General features: G+C 36.7%; 1 protein-coding gene across 4 annotated transcripts; it reads left to right on the top strand.

The window, feature by feature from the left end:
* The first annotated feature begins 255 nt into the window (after positions 1 to 255).
* Positions 256 to 20053, top strand: LOC136841774 (metallophosphoesterase MPPED2). 4 transcript variants are annotated; one of them, XM_067109051.1, is made up of 7 exons: positions 256 to 373; positions 6470 to 6619; positions 11209 to 11353; positions 13204 to 13317; positions 15891 to 16050; positions 18295 to 18521; positions 19812 to 20053. In XM_067109051.1, exons 2-7 carry the CDS (start codon positions 6482 to 6484, stop codon positions 19934 to 19936), a joined length of 909 nt encoding a protein of 302 aa, XP_066965152.1. In that variant the 5' UTR covers positions 256 to 373; positions 6470 to 6481; the 3' UTR covers positions 19937 to 20053. The 4 variants fall into 4 exon arrangements, with proteins under 4 accessions (XP_066965152.1, XP_066965153.1, XP_066965154.1 ...); XM_067109052.1 differs by having other exon boundaries at positions 304 to 649; XM_067109053.1 differs by having other exon boundaries at positions 336 to 638.
* Positions 20054 to 20701: the final 648 nt, after the last annotated feature.

The following is a 20701-nucleotide window of genomic DNA, read 5'->3' as shown; positions in this document are numbered from 1 at the left end:
AAATGAAACAGCTTCAGTTTTCATGCACAGCTAAGTTAGACAGCCAGAAATATGCAAAATCAATACCCCCTTTTTTTTCTTGTTATTCAAGATTAAGATGCGACGTATGGCTCGAAACCGAAAGTTTAGTGAAGCTGACTGGAAACCTGTTCTTTGACATTTTACCATCCTCTCATACCCTCAGCTAAGAAAAAGAAAAAAATAAAAGATTGGTACTCTAATAAATAAAATGTTTTTGTGACCACCCAGAGTGGTGTAAAATCAGATGAATGAATCTGCTAATGTGGAGATCCCGCACCGACCAATCAGCGCTCAGCTCTCAACGTTAAAGGTTCTGGAGCGACCGGTCCGGATGTAAACAATCATCTGACAGGTGAGCTATCAGAGACTGCGCTGACCCTAGTGTTTTTACTGTTCATTTGCTGGGAAGTTTACTTTTAAAGGAAACAGTCTGACAGCCGTTCAAGCCTGAAATTCAGAAGTATGGTGACAGTTTTGAAGAGATCATCAGAGACGTCGTAACAGTAGGCTGTAGCCTACCCCTCGCCCACTGCAGGCCTAGTTCTAGCCTACTCCGGGCATCCCCTCGTTTTGCAAACAAAGGGACCCCCCAGGCCCCTAATCCAAGCTCTCTTCAGGTTTGTTCTAGGTGAACTTGTGAACCTTTAATTAATTTCCAGTGACTTATTCGTTTTCCCGAGTCCTTATCGCCTTATCTCGTGCATTAACCCACTCATCGTTCTCGTTGGTGCGAACCATTCTCCTCTGTATTTACGACAATTCTAGGGTAACGCCAGTACTAAACCTACTTTTGAAGGGGTTGGGATAGCCAACAAATGAGTGAATTTTATCAGTGTACAGAAATGGTCATAAAAGCGTGAACCACAAGATAGGCAAGGCTAAATATAGCCTATTAAAGGTCAAGGATGTCACAGGCCACTGTCAGGGTCGAATCATGACCTTCCCTTCCCTTCCCTAACCAATGGTGCGAGGACCTTACCTGGCCCTAGCGGCCCAGTGAATTTCCCACCTGACCTAATGCGAGGTGCTGTAAGTTGTAGAGCAAAAACAGTGGGATGCTTCCCATCCTCATCTTCCCAAAGTTGGCTAGTCTAATTTAATATAGGGTGTTAGAATCTTATTGGCTGTGGAGTTGGTAAAGCTGGAGACTACTACTGTGCCCCTCTGGTTTAGTAACTACCATTGTATGTACAAAATGGATGCCGTGTTTATTACCAGCCCCTTCGGGATGAATGCAAAAATATAAACAAAAGAGGGAGCCACTGAAAGTCCGCAGGACCCTACTTTTGGTGCTGAAAAATTGCTGTAGAAAACGCGCTCTTTTTAAATAGCTCCCGTTTTGCTTAATGGCGGTAATGAAAAGCGTGTTTTTGGTGGTGGTTCCCAAAGGGAAAGCAACAGAAAAGTTAATAAAACGGTAAGGGGGACCGTGTTGGGAACCGGGGTTTTGGGTGGGGAGAAGCAAAAGCTGGGATTTGTGGCGGCTGTAACGTAAAAAATTCGCTAGTTTCTGACCCGCTAGTCTGCATACAAACGTTTGTCCCACTATGCAACAAACATAAGGTTGACCCGCTAGTCTGCATACAAAAGGTTGTCCTGCTAGGCTACAATCATAAGGCTGATCCACTAAACTACAGAAGCGAAAGTCGTGTTTGCTGCTTGTTGAAACATACAGTGCTATTTTCTGACCCGCTAATCTGCATACAAAAGGTTGTACAGGCTACTGTAAGGCTGACCCGCCAAAGTACATATGTGATGCTGACCCGCTAATCTACGTACATGAGGCTGACCCGTTACACTGCATGTGTGAGGCTGACCCTACCTACATCAGGGCAGACGGAAAACGCTAGCCTAGGCTACCTGTACCCTACATAAGAAACCTTGGTAAGGCTATTCCCTACCTACATTAGAACAGGCGTAAATTTTGTAACTGTGATTTTTTTAATGTATCTGGTCTCAGATTGGGGTGGCGGAATGGCGCTGCGCACCTTATCCGCATTTTTCATGATTCTTGGTAGGCATGTATGCCCTGGCAAACAGTAATACCTGTATTCATTGTAGCCACAGGTTACAAAAAACAACGGTGATTTTTTTAACATATCTGGTCTCAGATCGGGGTGGCGGAATGGCTCTGCGCGCCTTATCCGTATTTTTAATGATTCTTGGCAGGCACGTATGCTCTGGCAAGCAATAATATCTGTATTCACTGTAGCCACGGGTTACAAAAAACAACTGCACACTAGGGTCAGCTCAAAAACCCTACCTAACTTAGCAGCAAAACAAATGTGAAAAGGCAGGTAAATGCTGTGCTTACCTTATTCAAAGTCGCTGCTGTCCAACCACGTATGTTACGTAGATAACAGTATCGGCTCCGCTTAACTAAATCCAAAAAGGCCCGAAATGGACATGGAACACCTTCTAGGTATCGCTTCTGGGAACAAAATAAAATCGTGACTTTCCATCGCGGCGGTTCGAGAAAGAAAGAAAGAAAGCGTGGTACTGGTGTTGGCCAAGGCCTATGAATCATATCGATAGAATGCATTATGATTGGTTTGAAGTATTTAATCCGTAAGCCCTAGGGCATGACCTGAGTCAGCCTGAGATACGATTGGCTGGAATTAAATTTCCCGCAGTCAGGCCGGGCAGCCTTAGGAACTACGGGTTGAGAGGAGCGCCGCACTTCGGCCATCTGAAGAACTATGGGAGAGCGGTGCTGCGTGACACCATTCACGTCAACTTGGTACTTAGAAAAAGTTACGCTCTGCTGTAAAAATTGTCGTTCGGGAAAATCAAGCAAACTGGTCAAGTAAGTTACTTTTTGGGTAGAATCGGGCCCACTGAACAATTTTTATTCTATGCAATTTTTTGTTTGGAGTCATTGTTAATGAGCTACAGGGGTGTCCCTTGGATAGGCAAACTACCCCAGAGGGTCCATACCATAAACATAAACAAAAGGCAGTAAATATTCCATTCGGTGACTGGCAGGAACCGAGCCGTGGTAATAGTCTTCAGTTTTACCATGGAGTTTTCCCCCCCTGGACCTCTGCATGACCCAATGTGCCGTAATAAATTATGAAAGTGATTCATCTCAATCTAACCTTGCTCTTTTGGTCCTACCTGGCATGGGAGCTACACCCCCGTCCTCCCCTTAGCATTGCATACAGCATATTCTCTACCTCAAGGTTGGGAGGCACATATTATTTCAGTCGATGTCATTCAGTGCAGTTATGAGAGGCGTTAATGCCGTCAGTATCAGCAGTGCTTAAACAGAAGGCAGTCATTCTTAAGCTGAATATATTGGTTTTTAAAACGGCAGGGCATCAGAAGACTTAACGCTTTATCACAAGAATGTATGGAGTGTTAAGTGATAATTATTTTTTAACAGGAAACCAAAAAAAAAGCTTCCTTAATCACTTTTATGTAGTGTTTGTACTTAGAGGACCTAGCCTGTTACCCTACAGTGCTTAAGAACTTGGGACAGAACACCTTCAAAACAATAGCAGTGAACTTAGAAATTGATGCAAGTCTTCGCATTTAGGCTATTTCATTAAAGGCCCAACTTTTTATTCACCTAGTATTCCCAAAGGGAAAAACAAAAAATAATTTCTATACCATTTCTGACATTATATTGGGTATGGGTGAGGAACTAAGTATTGCTCTGTAATTTCATATCAAATACATAAATAATGTAATTTATTTTTCATTTTATTTAGGTTTTTATGTATTTTTTACCTTTTCTGTGTTTAATGTTTCATATGTTCCTATGAGAAGACGGATCCCTATCTTTTTATGTAATACCTTTGGTGACAGTTGGTCCAGTTGTTGAATGTTGGTAACAAGGTAGTCCGGTGGCAGTAATTAGGCTGTGTCATTTTTCTTTGGTTGGCTTACTGTGTAGACGTACTGAGTGAGCTGTGTACCATGGCTTTGGTTGAAGTAGTACTTTAGACTCTTTCTTTCTTTGATTGGTTTGCAATTTTGGCTTTTTATAGATTATATTCTTATTAGATTGTGATAGGAGCAACAGTGCATGATGGTTCTTATTTTTATAGAAGTGATAAGCACAGGTGTTCTGGACGTGATCGTTTGCATGTGTTTGCCATTGACCCTCATTCTTTGTGCTTACCAGGCAGAGGCCAGGCATATTTACAACCTCTCAGCACTGACTGTTCCCCTTTATAAGGAAGGGAAGGATGATCTAACATGTTAGTTGGATGACAGGAACAACCTTGTGGGAGTTCTAATCTCACTTCCCCCCCCCCCAGTCCCAGACAGTTGAGTCAGAGATTTTGGAGCCTCTCCCACAGGGACTTTGTGGTGTGGATTGCGACAAGAGACTGTTGAGTCTACTAACGGTTTTTGGGTACTAGCTCCACCGGATTCAACATTTTGGGCCTGAATGTTGACAGTTGTTCATTAGTATCCAAAATACTGTCTAGTTCTGACTAAAGTAGGTTGTCAAGATGGCACACTAGTCCTTGGGCAAAGTTGATGTTTCCATACCCCAAGTAAGGGCTTATGAGGTCAGCCATTACCCCATCCTTGGCATTCAAGAACTTTATGGTTCAGTAGGTATTGAGAGCAGATTCTGGTCCTGCCAGTACACCTTTTCCTCCTCCTCCTTTAGAGATGTGGCATACAGGGTGCTGTTCTAGCCAGCTGCAGAAAGTTACACAACATAGTATGCTGTCTCTTGGTTGTTTATTGAAGTCGGTAGATGTGGCTCCTTCCTTCTCCCTTTAAACAAAGAGGGGGCTTGGGCAGAAAAGCATTATTATTGCTAGATCTACATGATAATGTTGCTACTTTCTGAACTGGTTTTCCATCATTTATGGTAAACCCAGGATCGTCTAAATTTTTCTAGGATGATGATAATGCAAAGCTAAACCCTGGCATGGGGCCCTGTCTTGTATACTAGGCTGCATAGATGTTTATGGGAGCCATCCTTCTCTTGCCCTCTATGTGACTGGGAAATTGACATCTATGGGAAGAACAACCGCATTCAAGTTCTCACAATACCTCTCACCTCAGGAGTGGGGCTTTATCCTGAAATTCAGGACAATTTGTATTTTTTATATATATAAAAACCTTAAGATTTATATTTTTTGTATATATGGAAAACCTTAAATCTTTTATCAAAATATTGTGCTTTCAATAAAGCACAGTATTACGATGAAATACATTCATCCCTGTTGTCAAGGAAGAAGTGAGTAAATGGGTCCCTCACCCCCTCCCACTCACCTGCTGCTAGTTAATTACCCCTTTGCCAAGTTTAAAAAACCGCCAGCTTTCATCAAAGGTATATCCTTATAAAAGAATTCAGTCTGTTTATCTAAGAAAAATGCTAATTATTGTGAATTTTTATATTACAGTTTTTGTATTAAACTTTCATTTCTACAGTACTTCATACTCATATAAGGATTACAGACATGAAAGTATTCATATATGATGTATGCACTGAATGAATGTTTCTTGGATGATTTGTATAAATTTTTTCCTCTTTCAGCTGCAATTATTTCAGATGAATGCCCCAGTCCTATGACATCAAAATACCTTGATATAGAAATGAGTGAATGATTTTCAACCACAGTAGAGGGATTTACAAAGTCAAATATTTGTGCTAGCGATGCCAGTCTTACTTTTCCTTCTACATCAGGAACAAGCAGTATTCCACAAATACCTCGATGTCTTTATATCTTGTTCCTGAGCGTCCATTTAAGTACCTCTACCCTTCATGCTATATTTGCATGTTTAAAAAATATTATATTCAGTCAATCCTTGTTTTGTCATTTTTGTCTTCTGTTAATTTCTGAATCAGACCTGTAGCTTTTCCTAACATACCACCTGAGTTGAAGGACAACTTGACAGATTTAGAACACAAACCTGTTGTCTGACCTTAGATCTACCTGGTTGGAGAAGTGCCATCTTTTCTATCCCCCTTTCTCTCTAAACGTAGACCCCAAGGAAGTGGGTTGTTTAATACAAGCACGTAATCATAAAAAAATAATTATACTTCATTAAATGCAAATTACTTCCCTACACTTGGCTGTAGATGCCTTTATTGTAGAACAAAGCTGAGCGTGTTTCTAAATAGGTTAGGTTAGATACAAGGATGTATGCTAACATAACCATCTTTTTAGTTATTAGTGGTATACTGTCACAAGGATCATGTGACTAAATAACTGCAAAGAGCCAGGAGGAAATAAATGTGTAAGTACTTAGTTCTTACGTGTACAGTATTAAATATTATGAAAGAGCTACGTACTTATGCCGTTTAGTACTTCCTCCTGGCTCTTGCAGTTTATTTATTAGTCTGTATACAGTTTGTAATCTTGGACTGAAAAGTAAGGGAATGGTTTGTTTACACAAAATGAAAATTCTCTGAATATTTTTTTTTTTGAGCTGGGCGCATTGTTATTAAAGATTTTTCTTTTCTAATTGTCGTCAGGTATTTTGATAGATGTCTGAAAATGGTACGCATGTTGACGTGCATCCAACAACGCAGAATCCCACTGCAGCATGGGAGCAGCTCAAAAAAACACAGCGAGTCTTTAAACTCAACGTCAAATCTCCTACTACACCACCGGATGAAAATATGGTGAGTAATTTCGTTTGTTGTTTTAAGATGATGGTTATTTATTCATTCACACATACAAAACCCGTGTTTTCCAAGAATATTTGTGTTTATTGAAGCCCAAATTTAGTAGCTTGTAGTAGTGGAGCTGCTTGGTACCAGGAATGATACCAAGTGATTCCCAGACCATGAGACAGTTAGCTATTCTTGCTCTTTTCATTGTGTCAAGTGTGCTTCCTGAATTCCAGTTCTTGGCTGGTCACATTTTTCCACATCATTTGCTGTTGCACTCACTTTTATCAGAATGTTCAGTGGTTGAGAAGTGTTGCGTTTAATATTTTAATTCTTATTCTACTTTCAGTTGTGATCCTTCATGTCCAGATGCTTTGTTGAAGGTTCTAAAGATCTAGTTTTTTGATACTGTAATTATCTCAATTTTATTGTGTATGTAGGTAGATTTACCATTTGATTTCCCATTTGTCCAGATAACCAAAGTAGATGACTGTTTTCTCTGTTTGCTGATGAACCACAGAATGATTGGCCTATTATGTTTGGGTAATTTCAACAATGCAAATGTCGTCTTGAACCAAAATTTCCCTTTAATATAGTTCAGTTTTATCAGAAATATTTTTCTCATAATTTTAATTGTCAAAAGATGCATGGACAATTGCATATGATGAATGGAAAATGAAGGATATTAAGGTTACAGATTCGTATTTTGTTGTAGAAACAAACAGTTGACAGTAATTAACCACTGTCTTCCATCAGGAGGAACAAACTGGTGAACAGGAACATTATGTAGAGCATCTAATTTAGTAAAAAAGCTGTACATGAGGTAATCACTGTCTTTTATTGGAATGCCATGCTTATATTTAAAAGACAGAGCATTTTATCCTACTGCAGCAATAGCATGTCCATTCATACAAAAGATAGTGTGGTCATGATAAATAGTCTCATCAGGAGGAACAAAATGGTACTTTAGTGATTATATTCTTGCAGGTTATGAGTTAATCACTGTCATCCATCAGAATGACCAATCCTACATCAGTGCTGTATTAGTTTTTGGTTTCTAAAACCATTTACCAGCCTACTTTCCATAATGAATTCAGTGTCAGGCCAGACACTTCTACCTTACAGCTACTTCATGGCCATGCGAGTTACATTTGAAGATGTTTCATCACAGTTCTTCTCTTGATGCAGATTATTCCTTTTTCCTAAGATAAAGGATTCTGTTTTGTATTTTTTGGTGGTTAAACAACCTCACGAATGTAAATGAAGTTTTAGTGGGTGGTTTGTGAGGAGTCTGAGAGCAAGTTTTTCTTTGGAAGATATCAGAATTACTGTTTGGTAATTGTTTTGTTATTGTTGCCTGTAAGGAATCAATCCAGTTACCAAATAATCAGAGAAGTGATGGTACTGTGAGATGTAGGAAAGTTTGACAGGTGATTATCCTGTGAATAAACCAATGTATTATTTTCCTTTTTACAGCACTGCATATGTTCTAATAAAAATTAACATTAAAGATATGTATGCACTAATAGTTTTTAATATATATTGGATACCCAACTTCAAAATCTTGGAGGAACAGATAAATTTCTTTTTCTGTTTACGTGTATAAAGCCAAATTTTAAAATGTGAGAGGTAAAAATTAAGGTCTTATCTTAGAATAATTAAAGAAAGAATTATTCTTTGTCACTACTGATATTTACTTTTAATGGTTTAAATGAAGAAGAATTTGTTTTAACAGCAAAATAACACAAAAACAAAAACAGCCTTCCAGTAACAACTTTCAGTGAATGACCATTCTTTTCCAACTAGCAGTTTTAAATTTTATTGTAATCTACTTGTTTCATAAAGGTGTTTTAATATTTTTCCACTTATAATCTAGTTATTAATCCAGTGAAACTTCATAGGTCATTTTATCATTGTTACAAAGCATACATGATTTTGATACTGAAGGTTTGGATTCTTTAATTACATTAATCTCACTTTGTAAAGACAAGATTGCTACTAGTTTGCCTACCGAGAGCATGTAGATACCTTGTGAAAAATTCTCTTATATGCTGTGTTTGAAAATCATAATCTCTCATTTCTATGATATACCTACGCATCTATAGGCATTTTGCTCTTTTTTTTTTTTAAATATTTGCTAACAGTTGATAGTCTGTCATGATCAGGATTTTCCGAACTCATAAAAAATTATGAAAATACAGCTCTACTACAGCCAAGGCATCTGTATTGGTGGCACTGTACTGTTTTGTCTTCTTTAATTATATAGAAAGAACCAATTGCTCTCAGTCTTTCTGGGTCTCGGCAATAGGACAGCCCTTCTGTTGATATTTGGAGGCATCAGTGTGTAATTCTAAGTATTTACTTGGGTAATGTTTTTGTAGTACAGATTCTTTATCTTGTTTTCCACTTTCTCAAGTGCTGTCAGTGATTAGTTTTCTATACAAACTGCATATTCCTTTAAGTCTTCTAACCTTTTTTTTTAGTTTGGTACATTTCATGTCTAGTATTTTGGGTACATTATCTCTTTCATATCCTCCTTCGAAAAGTTATGGCAGAGAAATTTGATTTATGACAGCAAAGTGGCATTTTGTAACATTCATTTTAATACCCATTTGTGTAAAATGAAAGGAAACCTTTTGTAGTGTATCTTGCAACTCTTAAAATTATTACCTGTTATTATTATGGTATGTAGATCATTTCAAGCCTATCATAACCTCTGAAAGGGAAAGGGAACTTTCCAAATGGTCAGGGACACTAATAACCAGAAGATGAGCAAGCAGATTAATAAAGGTTCACACCATCAGAGAAGGTAGTAATATCTTATGAAAATTCATCTAGTAGGATTTGATATGCATTCTCTTATGATATAGCATCTTGTCCAATAGATTTGAAATAATCCGCTATAATTTTTTGGTGGTACTCATACAGTGGAGAGTGGGTGGGTTGTAACAAAGGAACTTTATATAAAGGGATTTTGATTCAGCTTAGCTCATGTTTGTATAGAACAAATAATTTGTGATAATTTAGAATATTAATCTCCTATCAATTTTTGCCTCATTCTTGATGATGTAAGTTTAAACCTGGAAATGATTTAAGCTTGAACTAATTTAAGCTGTCTTGGAGAGGTAGTTTCACTTCATCAGACTGGGAAATTAAAGTATTTATCTTCAAATTCCTTTTTTGCATTGTCATGATTTTTTTTTTTTTTTTTTTTAAAGAATGAGGAAAGCTGTTACAGTACTGCATTCCCTACTAGTGGGACATGCATGAGCAGTTGATCTTGGCCTTATAGTGTTTTGTATTTAGGGACATCAGAAGAAGGTGTCTGGAGAAATTCAACACTGCTAATCAAGGCTAATTACAATTGATGGGTTTTTATTGAATAATTTCTGTTTTGATAATGTTATATAAACTAATGTCACTTCCATTTGTTTTTGTTCCTGTTTCTTTATATCTTTCTTGCTGTCCACAACAAATGTCTTATGTTTCTTCTTGCTACCATCACCACCTCCATGCCCACCAGTGTTCCAACATTAATCGTGCTTATTTTCAGTGAGCTTCCTTCATTTCTGTTTTCCAGTGGGATTTTTATCAACCCCTGCCTTTTACTTGACTGGTGAGCTCATGACTGGTTTTGTATCCATCATCTCTGTTACAAGTTCTGTAATCCACTACAAACTCAGCCAACCCCATTTGTCTGGTCATGGGACTGTATCTTTATGCATCATTAATTTGCTGTAATATTATGACCCAGTAGGCTGGGAATTTGGTTGAAGACAAAAAATGTGTTGCATATTTAGTGTTGGTAGATGTGTAAGGAAACAAGAGCATGCCCGATTATTAGGTGTATGTAAGTGTACAGGAAAAGTGCTGTACACACAGCATTTAATTGACTCCTTAATCTCTTGGTTTTGGGATGGGAATAATGGGATGGGAATAAGTAAATTATACACTCCTCTGGATGCTTTGGAGGGGAAGTTGTTTTTAAGTCCAATGAGGCATTTTGATGTCATAGAGGAAGCTAAAGGTCATTAACATAAATGAAGTACAGTGAATGTTAATACTGCACGTCAAGTTATCACAAGATTTTATGATTCTAATGAATGGGTGTATTTAAAGGGTAGTATGGTTAGTTTATGATAGGTTTTATGTATCAGATTTATCATTTAGTAGTAACTTTTAGCATATATTTATTTTGTAATTTTTTTTGTTTTTGTTTTACGCAGTTTGATATAAACCAATCTAGGCATATTAGAATTAGTACTGTTCATTGTACATATAACATGAAACTCCAGAATTGTATAAATTGTGTACTTTTGCTTTAAGCTTGTAAAAGGATTTTTATGTGTATCCGACTTTATTTAAAATTGTAATTGAATTTTGTAAAACCAAAAAAAAATTGTTTAGTCTGTAGCCTATGTATACTATGCTTTCTTAGGTAAAGGATATTTTTCTGTATTTAAGTTTATTTTGCAAGATGTTTATGTAGAGCTCTGAAATGAACTTGAGCAGGACATTAATGTAATTTGAAAAGAGATACTGTACTGTATTCCCATCAGATTTACAATTAATGCTTTTCTTTCTTTTTTTGTATATTTCAGCTGAGATTTGTATGTATGAGTGACACTCATAGCCTTACATCCCACCTACAACTTGAGATACCAGAAGGTGATGTTTTTATCCATGCTGGTGATTTTACACGATGTGGAAGTGCTGTTGAAGTTGAAGAGTTCAACAGCTGGATAGGTGAGAATAACAATAAGAACCTTCTGGCACACTGTATGTGTACAAGCAAAATTGCAGTTTAGATTGCTATATGTATCATTACTTTGATAACATTGAATAGTATTGTTGAACTTTAGTACTGTAGTACCAGAGATCAAATAGATGTCATAAAAATGAAAAGGTACAAAATAAAGTCAATAACAGGAAGATTTCATTTTTCTAATAGACAGTACTTCAAACTTGTTCTGTCGTCCACTTATATTTGATGTTGGCAGAATAAAATTTGCTCTTTAGGCTCTGGGAGTTTGTTAGTTGTTAATGTCTTTTCTTTCTGTTGTGGCAAAGTATAAGTGACTAGAGAAAAGAAAGTGGGTTTGGTTACACCTTTGGAACTAGTGTGTCTGAAGTGGGTAGCAAGGAGAAACTTTCATGTAAAACCTTGCCAGTAGGGCTCTGTTTGATCTTTATAGACTAAAAACCCCAAAAACTCATATGGTCTTTATGGACTAAAAACCCCAAAAACTCATGGTTGGTTATGTATGTCCAGGAACAACCTGATAGTCATCGAGTGCCATTGAACCAAATTCAAAATATTAAAAAGCCTCATTGCTGTCACTAGGGAGTCCAGTCTTTAAAGGTGGTTTCTCCTAATAAAGTTTGTTTCATGACAAGCATATTAATTATATGTGCATATATACTGTATGTGTTAAAATCTTAATACTTAGGATGGTAGGGACTTTAAACTTCACATATATGACTAGATTTGATGGGATAGAGAAACAGCTGCTTTGTTGAACTTGTACCACTCTGCAAACAAACACGAGTTTATAGATCACCTCCATTGGCTTACACAGAAAATGAGCTACATTCAGACGTCTGTTGTTCTTTACTTTACCTTAACAATTTGTATCTCAGATATTCCCAGGTTCATCTGTTGTTATTTGGCATGTGTGATTGCTCCACACATGCAGCCCCTGGATTCTCAGTTATGTCTCAGCCAATAACCAAACTTTTTATGAAGTGCTGTTAACAGGTGTGTGTGCAGTTCCCAGGTATTTACTTCGTAGAGGATTGCTGTACCAGTGCTAATTACCAGTTAATTTTCCACTTGGTTTTGTGAGAGTGAAAACCATAGTCTCATATGTAGAAGTATTCCCAGGTGCTGCCTGGAATCAGTCATTGAAATTTAACAAAAATGTTATTGTAGTATCTTTAAAAATGAAAGTCAACCTCAGCAAATTCTACTTGTTTTGGAAATTAACCAACCCTCAACACTTCAGATGTCACTACAGCTCTGTCCATAATCAAAATATTTATGGCTAATTTTCTTTTTTACAGATCACATCATTTAATTATCAGAATCTCAAGGGATGAAATTTACATGTCATCATTGGAATCTCAAAGGGCTGGTAGGTGGGGGGTAGGGGATACTCACCAGTTCTATAAGGTGTCTCCATTGATTTATGTTTTAGTCTTTTATTTTTAAATGTGCTCAGTTATATACTGGAGTGCAGTTGCACTTGGGCTGATTGTAGCCCTGATGATAAGCAGGAGTAAATGGTTAGGCAACTGTTGGCAGACAAGAGTAAAATGGAAAAACAGTGCTGATTTTGTCTTTTCGTACAGATTTTTGTCCTTGATGATGAGTAGAGCCCCCGAAGAGTAGAGAAGTATGATCCTAAAATAGTGGTTACCACATGTGCATTAGTATTCAATATGAATACAGTACACATATTTAATTTGAAAATTATTTTGAAAGACAAATAGGTAGATGTATATGTGGTATGTTATTCAAGGTTTCCACTATGGTTGTGTATGCAGAGGTCGTTTTCTCTCACTGTATTGTAATTATTATTATTATTTTTTTGCAGGGTCCCTTCCCCACAAGCATAAAATTGTTATTGCAGGGAATCACGAATTAAGCTTTGACCCTAAATTCACCAACCCTTCATCAGCCAGACAACAGCACAAAACAGCCCATACAGGTAATTTGCTATATGTTTACAGATGTGATCAGATTCTGATGTATTAGAATGCAAATATTGTGAATGTTGAAAAAAAACTAACCCAGTCATTTCTGTATCATCTGCAAACATCAACCATTTCACACTCAACTCATAACTCACTTTCGTTTTGTGGCTGTGCACTACATCTACTATCCTTCCCCTGACCTCATGCATCACTTGTCCATAAAGATAATAAACAGCTTGGCCCAAGAGATATAATGCACCCAGACCCACCTACTTATTTTAACGCATGCTTCACATTTATTGAACTTTTGGTCATTCAGTAAGTTATCTTCATATACTCTCAACATCCTTGACATTGCCTTTCTGTGAATTCTGTCATAAGTTTTTTTTTAAAGTCTATGCATGCATGATACATCCAGCCTTTTCCTTTTTTCAAACTTTTCATTTGTACAACAGACAATCGTTCTCTTCATTCTTTCAGAACCTTTTTCTCATTCAGTCATACCATACAAACCATGGTCAACTACTCCATCACACTGTATCTCACTTGTAATACTCGCTGTAGGCCCCGTTGCTAGGTAACCAATTGGTTCTTAGCCATGTAAAATAAGTCTAATCCTTCAGGTCAGCCCTAGGAGAGCTGTTAATCAGCTCAGTGGTCTGGTAAAACTAAGGTATACTTAACTTTGTAATACTCAACAGTCACTTCCACGAGCATTTTTTACTTACACTACTCTTTCAGCTCTAGCAGCATTCAGCTCTGCCTCATTCTTTCCTCTAAATTCAGTAAATCTTTGTAGTGCCCCCTCAACGTTTCCTTTTGAATTTACTTCCATGTAGAACATTTTATTCTCCTTAAAATTATTTTCCTTTTCAGTATCACTTGCTTTCTCTCAGCTTTTCTTTGTTAACATTATCCATATTCCTGTATGCTTGCACATAAGTCTTCTCTTCTGTCATGCAGCTGCACCTTACCTTGAACAACAGTACTTCATTCCAAATTGTGAAGTAATATACAATATTTCATTATGTGGCTTTTATATATGTTGAGTCAAACTTTGATACAAGAGACCACTGTAGTTTGGTATTGTATAAGTCTGAGGGGGAGGGGGGACTTGTTAATCACCACTGAACCATTGGCTCATAGTCCATAGGTTAACCTTGTACACTAGGCCTCCACCTTAAAAAGATGAACATGAATTTCCTTGATCCATTTTTATATGCTGACAGATATTGTGATTGCACAGTGTAGCAGTAAATCTGAAGGCTATGGACTTAGATTGTAATCCCTCCTGCTGTCCATATAACAAAGGAGGATGGTCATGGGTGTAGAACATTACAGTACAGCACCATCTCTTTGGATCTCCCCATACATAAGACAAGAAGGAAGTGGGGTTCCATGGAATTTTCTAGAGTGAGGTTCTTACACCCACATAAAATTCTGGCAAAGTGTCCTGTCATCCTTTCACATTGATATATGTGAGCATGTATAAAATCACAGGAGCCATCCTCCCCTTGCTCATTCATGACCCAAAACTGACAATCGCAGATGATGATGAACAGTTCGACCAGTTTCTCACGTCAGTCATGAAAAGACTGTTAGGACTTGGCAAAGGCTGTACACTGCAACATTGTGACAATACCTAGGACTTGGCAAAGGCTGTACATTGCAACATTATGTGACAATACCTTGCCCCTAAGGAGTGATGGCCATATCTCTCTCTCTCTCTCTCTTTAAAAGTTTTGATGACTGAACCAACTTACACTAAAGAACACTTGTATAATTGATGACCTAACCAACTTACACTGAAGAACACTTTTATAATAAGACTTCGGTTGAATCTAGAAAAAATACAGCTTGCTTTTAAGAATTGCTTCATTGTAGTGGTAGCCAGGGGAAAGAGTTTTAGATGCTGTTGTACCTGCTCCCCAGATACTGTACTTGCATTCCCTAATTTTTGGCAAGAGAGCAAAAGGAACCCAAGACAGCTAAGATGCTCACTCTTATTGTAATGGGTGGTGGAAATTGGGCAGAGAGGAGAGTGAAAAGAAGCTAGGAAAGATACAAACTACATAAACATTTAGTTAGCTTAGTCTATTGATTAAAAGGCCATTCAGGATAAAAAATGTGCTTTGTTATCACTGGAGGGTTGACCATTACAGAGGACATAAAAACTGATTTCTTGACCCAAAAATCACGGGTCAACTTCTACATGAGTTTGTGTTACATGCCTGCTTTCTTGTACACTTGGAGTGTTGTTTACTACCAGCTGTATTTTTAGATGTGTAAAAGTTGGACTTTATATCCAAAGTTAAACATTTTGATCTTAATATTAAATAACTGTTATTTGTACTTTGTTAATCAGAATATTAAGTAATTTTGCTTTGTCAAACTTGTGTTTGTATTTCATATTTGTTAATGACTGGATTGTAAACCGCAAAAATAATTGTTAATAGCTTTCCTTGGCGTTTGTTTTTCCATTATTCATTTAGTGTTATATGGTAAGTTACTCACATTGATCACTCAGTCAGATCATCATAGTTATCCAGTGGGAATAGTGAAATAACATTTTTTCATGTCTTTGCAGGTGGTGGTCTTATAAACGAAATACCTGACCTGGGAATGAAGCGTGAAGAACTCAAGGCTGCAGTTTCAGAACCTAACACCCTACAGCTTATCACAAATGCCACATACCTACAAGATGAACCATTAACTATATCAGGAATAAAGCTTTATGGGACCCCATGGTTAGTAACACTTTTTCTTTTTTTTTTTTTTTTTTTTAATGTTATTTGTCCTATTTTGGTGCCAGATTCAGCATCCTCCTGGTGAAAAGAAGTTTAATTTGATTCTTAAATAGAAACTTTAGAATAGTGTTTCTGATAAAAAAAAATTGAGCCATTATTTTGGAATCTTGTCTTGGTCAGAACCATAATCAACAATAATAGTTTTGACCCATTATTCTAGAGTCTCTTCTTGTCCAGGACCAGATGAACACCTGTGAGATTGTGATTAATCCTCCACCTGTGATGTACATTTCTCTTTTAAGCACTTGGCTTAATCTCATTTCATCTTTCTCCTTCAAATTGCCAGGGTGGTTTTGTAGGGACACAATTTCCTTACTATTGCAGCTTTTTGTAGGCTATATCCTTAACCTATAGATTTAAATGGGATTTATTTAAATATAATGTGGCTATATCCTTAACCTATAGATTTAAATGGGATTTATTTAAATATAATGTGTGTGCAATACTCAAGTGCCCAAAAACCTTTTAAACAGTTGACCCCTTCTTGAAGTTTTTGATCCCCCTTTGGCACACAGACATGTAGAACAAAATGAATTGTCAAAGAATGAAACTATCATCAGTAATAATTATTCTTATTTTAAGGGTAGAAATTCTTTTGACCTTCTTCATCATCATTTCTCAGTAAGACTCACTTCAGCTTGTGCTCTTGCTTCAGTTTCCATGCCTCTTCTATACCAGACATTTATATAAACACAACTATTAATTTGAATGATAATAATAATGGTGATGATTTTAACATGACCAAAATACTCAGCCTAGCATTGCCACAACCCTCCTAAAACCAAGTTCAAAATATTTTTTGAAGTTACAAGACTACGGTGCTAATGATGAATAATGATGCATTTATGTAGTACAGTACTGAAAATAACGCTTAGTAATCCATGTGGTGATGGATGTTACAGGTACTCTGTTGTTGTCGTTGTTTCAAAAAACATAATGTAAAATAAGATTACAGTACTGTATATAATAATCATTACATAGATCAGAACTTGGTTTGTTCTTTTACATGCTTTATTTTTATTTTTTGTGTTATGTCAATTTTTATTTTAAACTCCAAAAAGTCAATTGAACTTTGGTATTTATTTAGCCTCTTTTGACTGGGATATATTAGCCATTTGTGTTTATTGAACCTCTTTTGACCTCAGTAATTCATCTACCCCGGAATTTATTGAGCCTCTTTTGAATTACAAAATTTTTTGCAAAGTGACATTATACATTGGTCTAGTACACTCTGTATTGCTACATATATGGACATGAATTGTGGTATGTTAGTGAAAGACATGAGCGGTGGAATTTCAGAGACCCATTGCATCACATGGTGTTGAAGGTGGTGATGGTGATGAAACAGTAGAAAACTAAAAATATGCTGTAGGATCTCTAAAAGATAAAGATGGCAGTATTTTTGGGAGAGAAATAAGTATGGCAGATCTATTAAATGAATACTTTGCCATTGTGTACACTGTGGAAAATGTCTTAGACATTCCTAGTGATCCAGTGATATGTGAAGGAGATGAGCCATTAAGGAAAAAAAAACTGAAGAAAATGTAACAGTTAAGATGAGAACTTTGAGCCATAACAGGTTCCAAGGTCCAGATGGACTCTCCCTGAAGGTAATCCAAGTAGTAGAAAATTTTGTGACATCCATAATGCAATCCTGGAACAAAGAAATGCAGCAAAGGACTGGAAACTGCAAAGTATTACACCATATTTAGTGTAATTTTAGTGGATGAACCAGGTAACTGTAGGCCTATAGGGTTCCGTTTATGGGTAGACAATTGAATCTGTTGTAGCAAATGACATAATAGCGCTCTTATAATTGAACAGTCTAATTCCAGACAGCTAATAAGAATTTCTTAATGGAAGGTCATGCTTAACCATCCTTCTAGACCTCTCCCATGAAATATTTGGTATATTTAGTAAACATAGACCAACAGATATACTTTAATCTGAATTTCCAGGGGGCACATGACAAGGTGCCATATAGAAGATCAGTGCCAAAAGTATGAAGTCTGAGTTTCATAGATGAGGCAGGAAACTGGATAGAAGACTTTATTTCCATGAAGTTAGGCAGTGTGTATACTGTTGTCTTATTTTTTATGAAAGTGAACTGTTGTTTTGTATTTCATTTTGGACTGTATCATTGTTCACTGCCCTTTATTTAGCATGTTTTATTTCTTGTTTCAGGCAACCCGAATATTGCAATTGGGCATTTAATCTACCTAGGGGAACACAGTGTCTAGAAAAATGGAATTGCATTCCAAGTGATACAGATGTTCTCATAACACACACGCCACCAGTTGGTCATGGTGATCTCTGTTGTACTGGAGTAAGGGCAGGTTGTGTAGAACTCTTAACAACAGTTCAAACTAGAGTTCGACCAAAATATCATGTATTTGGTCATATTCATGAAGGTAAGTAAAAGTAACAATATTTTTATAGTCCTATAATGCAAAAGATCTGAATCCTGTAGCGGCAGTCATGCTTCAGTTTTATCAATGACCTAGGTGGTGTGAATGTAATACAGTTACTACTTTCAGTGATAATGACACCTTCTACAGTATAGCAAGCATTGTATTTTTTTTCCTTTTTTTTTGTATGTGTTTTAACTCAAATCTGTGTTTCTATCTTTGTTTTCAACTTCTATGGTCGCCTATTTAAGTGACGAACACTAAGAGGCAAAGACGTAGTAGTTTCAACTTAAGTTTAGAATGACTGTACAGATAAAAATGTTTAGATTATCATTGGTTTATAGTATATTCTCTTACAGTTTCAATAATTATCACATATCCTACTCAGGTATTGCTTATTGTACCAGAGGGTCAAATATTCGTGTTTCTACGATCATTATCATACTACTGAGAACCCTGCTGTTATGTCTGATGTCATAGTTTACATCACAACTAGCCTTTCTGGGTGCTTGCTAAGTTTCCCTTTAAATTTCTTTGATTTACTCTTGATACGTGCCTCAATTATCCACATTAGACATCACTGCATATTTTTGCCAATTTGGCTGTGCTTCAAATAGCTATTTCAAAATAGCGATATCCGATGTTTTGTAAAGATTTCCTATTAGACAAGGCCCTGAAATGCAAAGTATTTGATCAGCTTTCAACTACTTCTACTGGAAGATGCCAACAATGTTCTTCCTTTTTAGGTATATGTTTTACCAAATACTAAAGTAATTTTATAATATCTGAATGGCAAGTGTTGTCTTGCTGGGTGGATGATTGCTATTCTCCATGCACTGTTGAGATTTCACTTATAAAATCTGTAAGTCAGGGGGATAAGTGGTTTTGAAAAAAGTAAAGCAAAAAGCCAATAAAAAACAGCTCAAGTAAGAAATGAATAAAACTCTAGACATCCTTGATGGAGAGTTTCCTAGCTGTCAGGATGAGGGGAATTGTAATGTCATGGATAATTGAAAGGCTATTAAGTTTGAGGCTATGCAGCAGTGTAATCTTTCTTGACTGGGCACACCTTAAAAACTTGTCTTACATGAAAAACTACCATTAGCTTCCAATAGCTCTGTCAGGCTTTTGGTTAAGTTTTTTCTTTTCTTTGGTATAATAGTGTACTTTAAAGGATATTATGTTTTATTGTGGACAAATTTTTGTTGTGATGTTTTTTACTTTTAAATAGTTTTGACTAAACTGAGCATATCATGTTCAAACTAGCTCAATTAATTGTTCACCTTTTTACAGGTTATGGTATCACCAGTGATGGCAAGATTATCTTCATTAATGCTTCAACTTGTAATATTAATTATGTGCCAGTAAACCCGCCTATAGTGTTTGATGTTCCCATTCCACCAGAGTTTACAAAATGACTACAGACTGATGTAGTTTCTTGATATCAGGCATCAGTGCGCTGTAGCACAGAATTTTCATAATGCTCGTGTTTGATGTATCTTTATTTATCATGTAATAAATTACCTGACAGTGTGTTTTTTATTTTCACTCCTACCTTTAGTTACATAAACAGATTGATAAACAAAACAGAAAAACTCGTCATGATAGGTCACAAGTTGTTGTTGTCTCAAATTTTTTATATCTGAAGAGAAAGTAACAAATTATCTCCTGTTTTTGTGAACTAAGATAAGAAAACATCCTTATACATACTACACTACCTGATATACTAATGTACCAATAAACTAGTCAGAATCCATCCATGACTACTTTATAAATGATACTCGACTGAAAAGAGATTTACATAAAAGCACAATTTACCCTGAAGCACCTTGACTAAAGTAAAGTTGATATTAAATTAATGAGAATTTCAAGTACAAAAATGACAAAACTTAATAAATTTGTATTTTTCATAACTAACAAACCTGAGGTCTAAATGTAGGGATTTTCTCAAGTGTCTAGCTGGAGCCCAGTTACTTATTGCACAAGGTTTTGGTGGCAACGGGAGATAGCCAATGGGGAAAGAAGTGGGTAGAGGCACCTCCGCCCACCTGGCTTCCCCTAGTGGATGCCCAGATAACTGTATGAGGGGTGGCTTGACCTCAGGTTTGTTTGTTATGAAAGATACCTCAGGTTTGTTGGTTATGAAAAATACAAACAAAAGTGTCATTCGTTCATATACAGAA

The sequence above is a fragment of the Macrobrachium rosenbergii genome, chromosome 9, assembly GCF_040412425.1.
Source record: "Macrobrachium rosenbergii isolate ZJJX-2024 chromosome 9, ASM4041242v1, whole genome shotgun sequence".
Taxonomy (NCBI): Eukaryota; Metazoa; Arthropoda; class Malacostraca; order Decapoda; family Palaemonidae; genus Macrobrachium; species Macrobrachium rosenbergii.
The sequence above is the reverse complement of the archived record's forward strand: the minus strand, read 5'-3'. Positions and strand labels throughout refer to the sequence as shown.

Coding starts and splice junctions, on each gene's coding strand:
- LOC136841774 (XM_067109051.1), top strand. CDS start 6,482: ATGTCTGAAAATGGTACGCATGTTGACGTGCATCCAACAACGCAGAAT. Junction 11,354..13,203: donor AGAGTTCAACAGCTGGATAG/GTGAGAATAACA, acceptor ATTTTTTTGCAG/GGTCCCTTCCCCACAAGCAT. Junction 13,318..15,890: donor GCACAAAACAGCCCATACAG/GTAATTTGCTAT, acceptor ATGTCTTTGCAG/GTGGTGGTCTTATAAACGAA.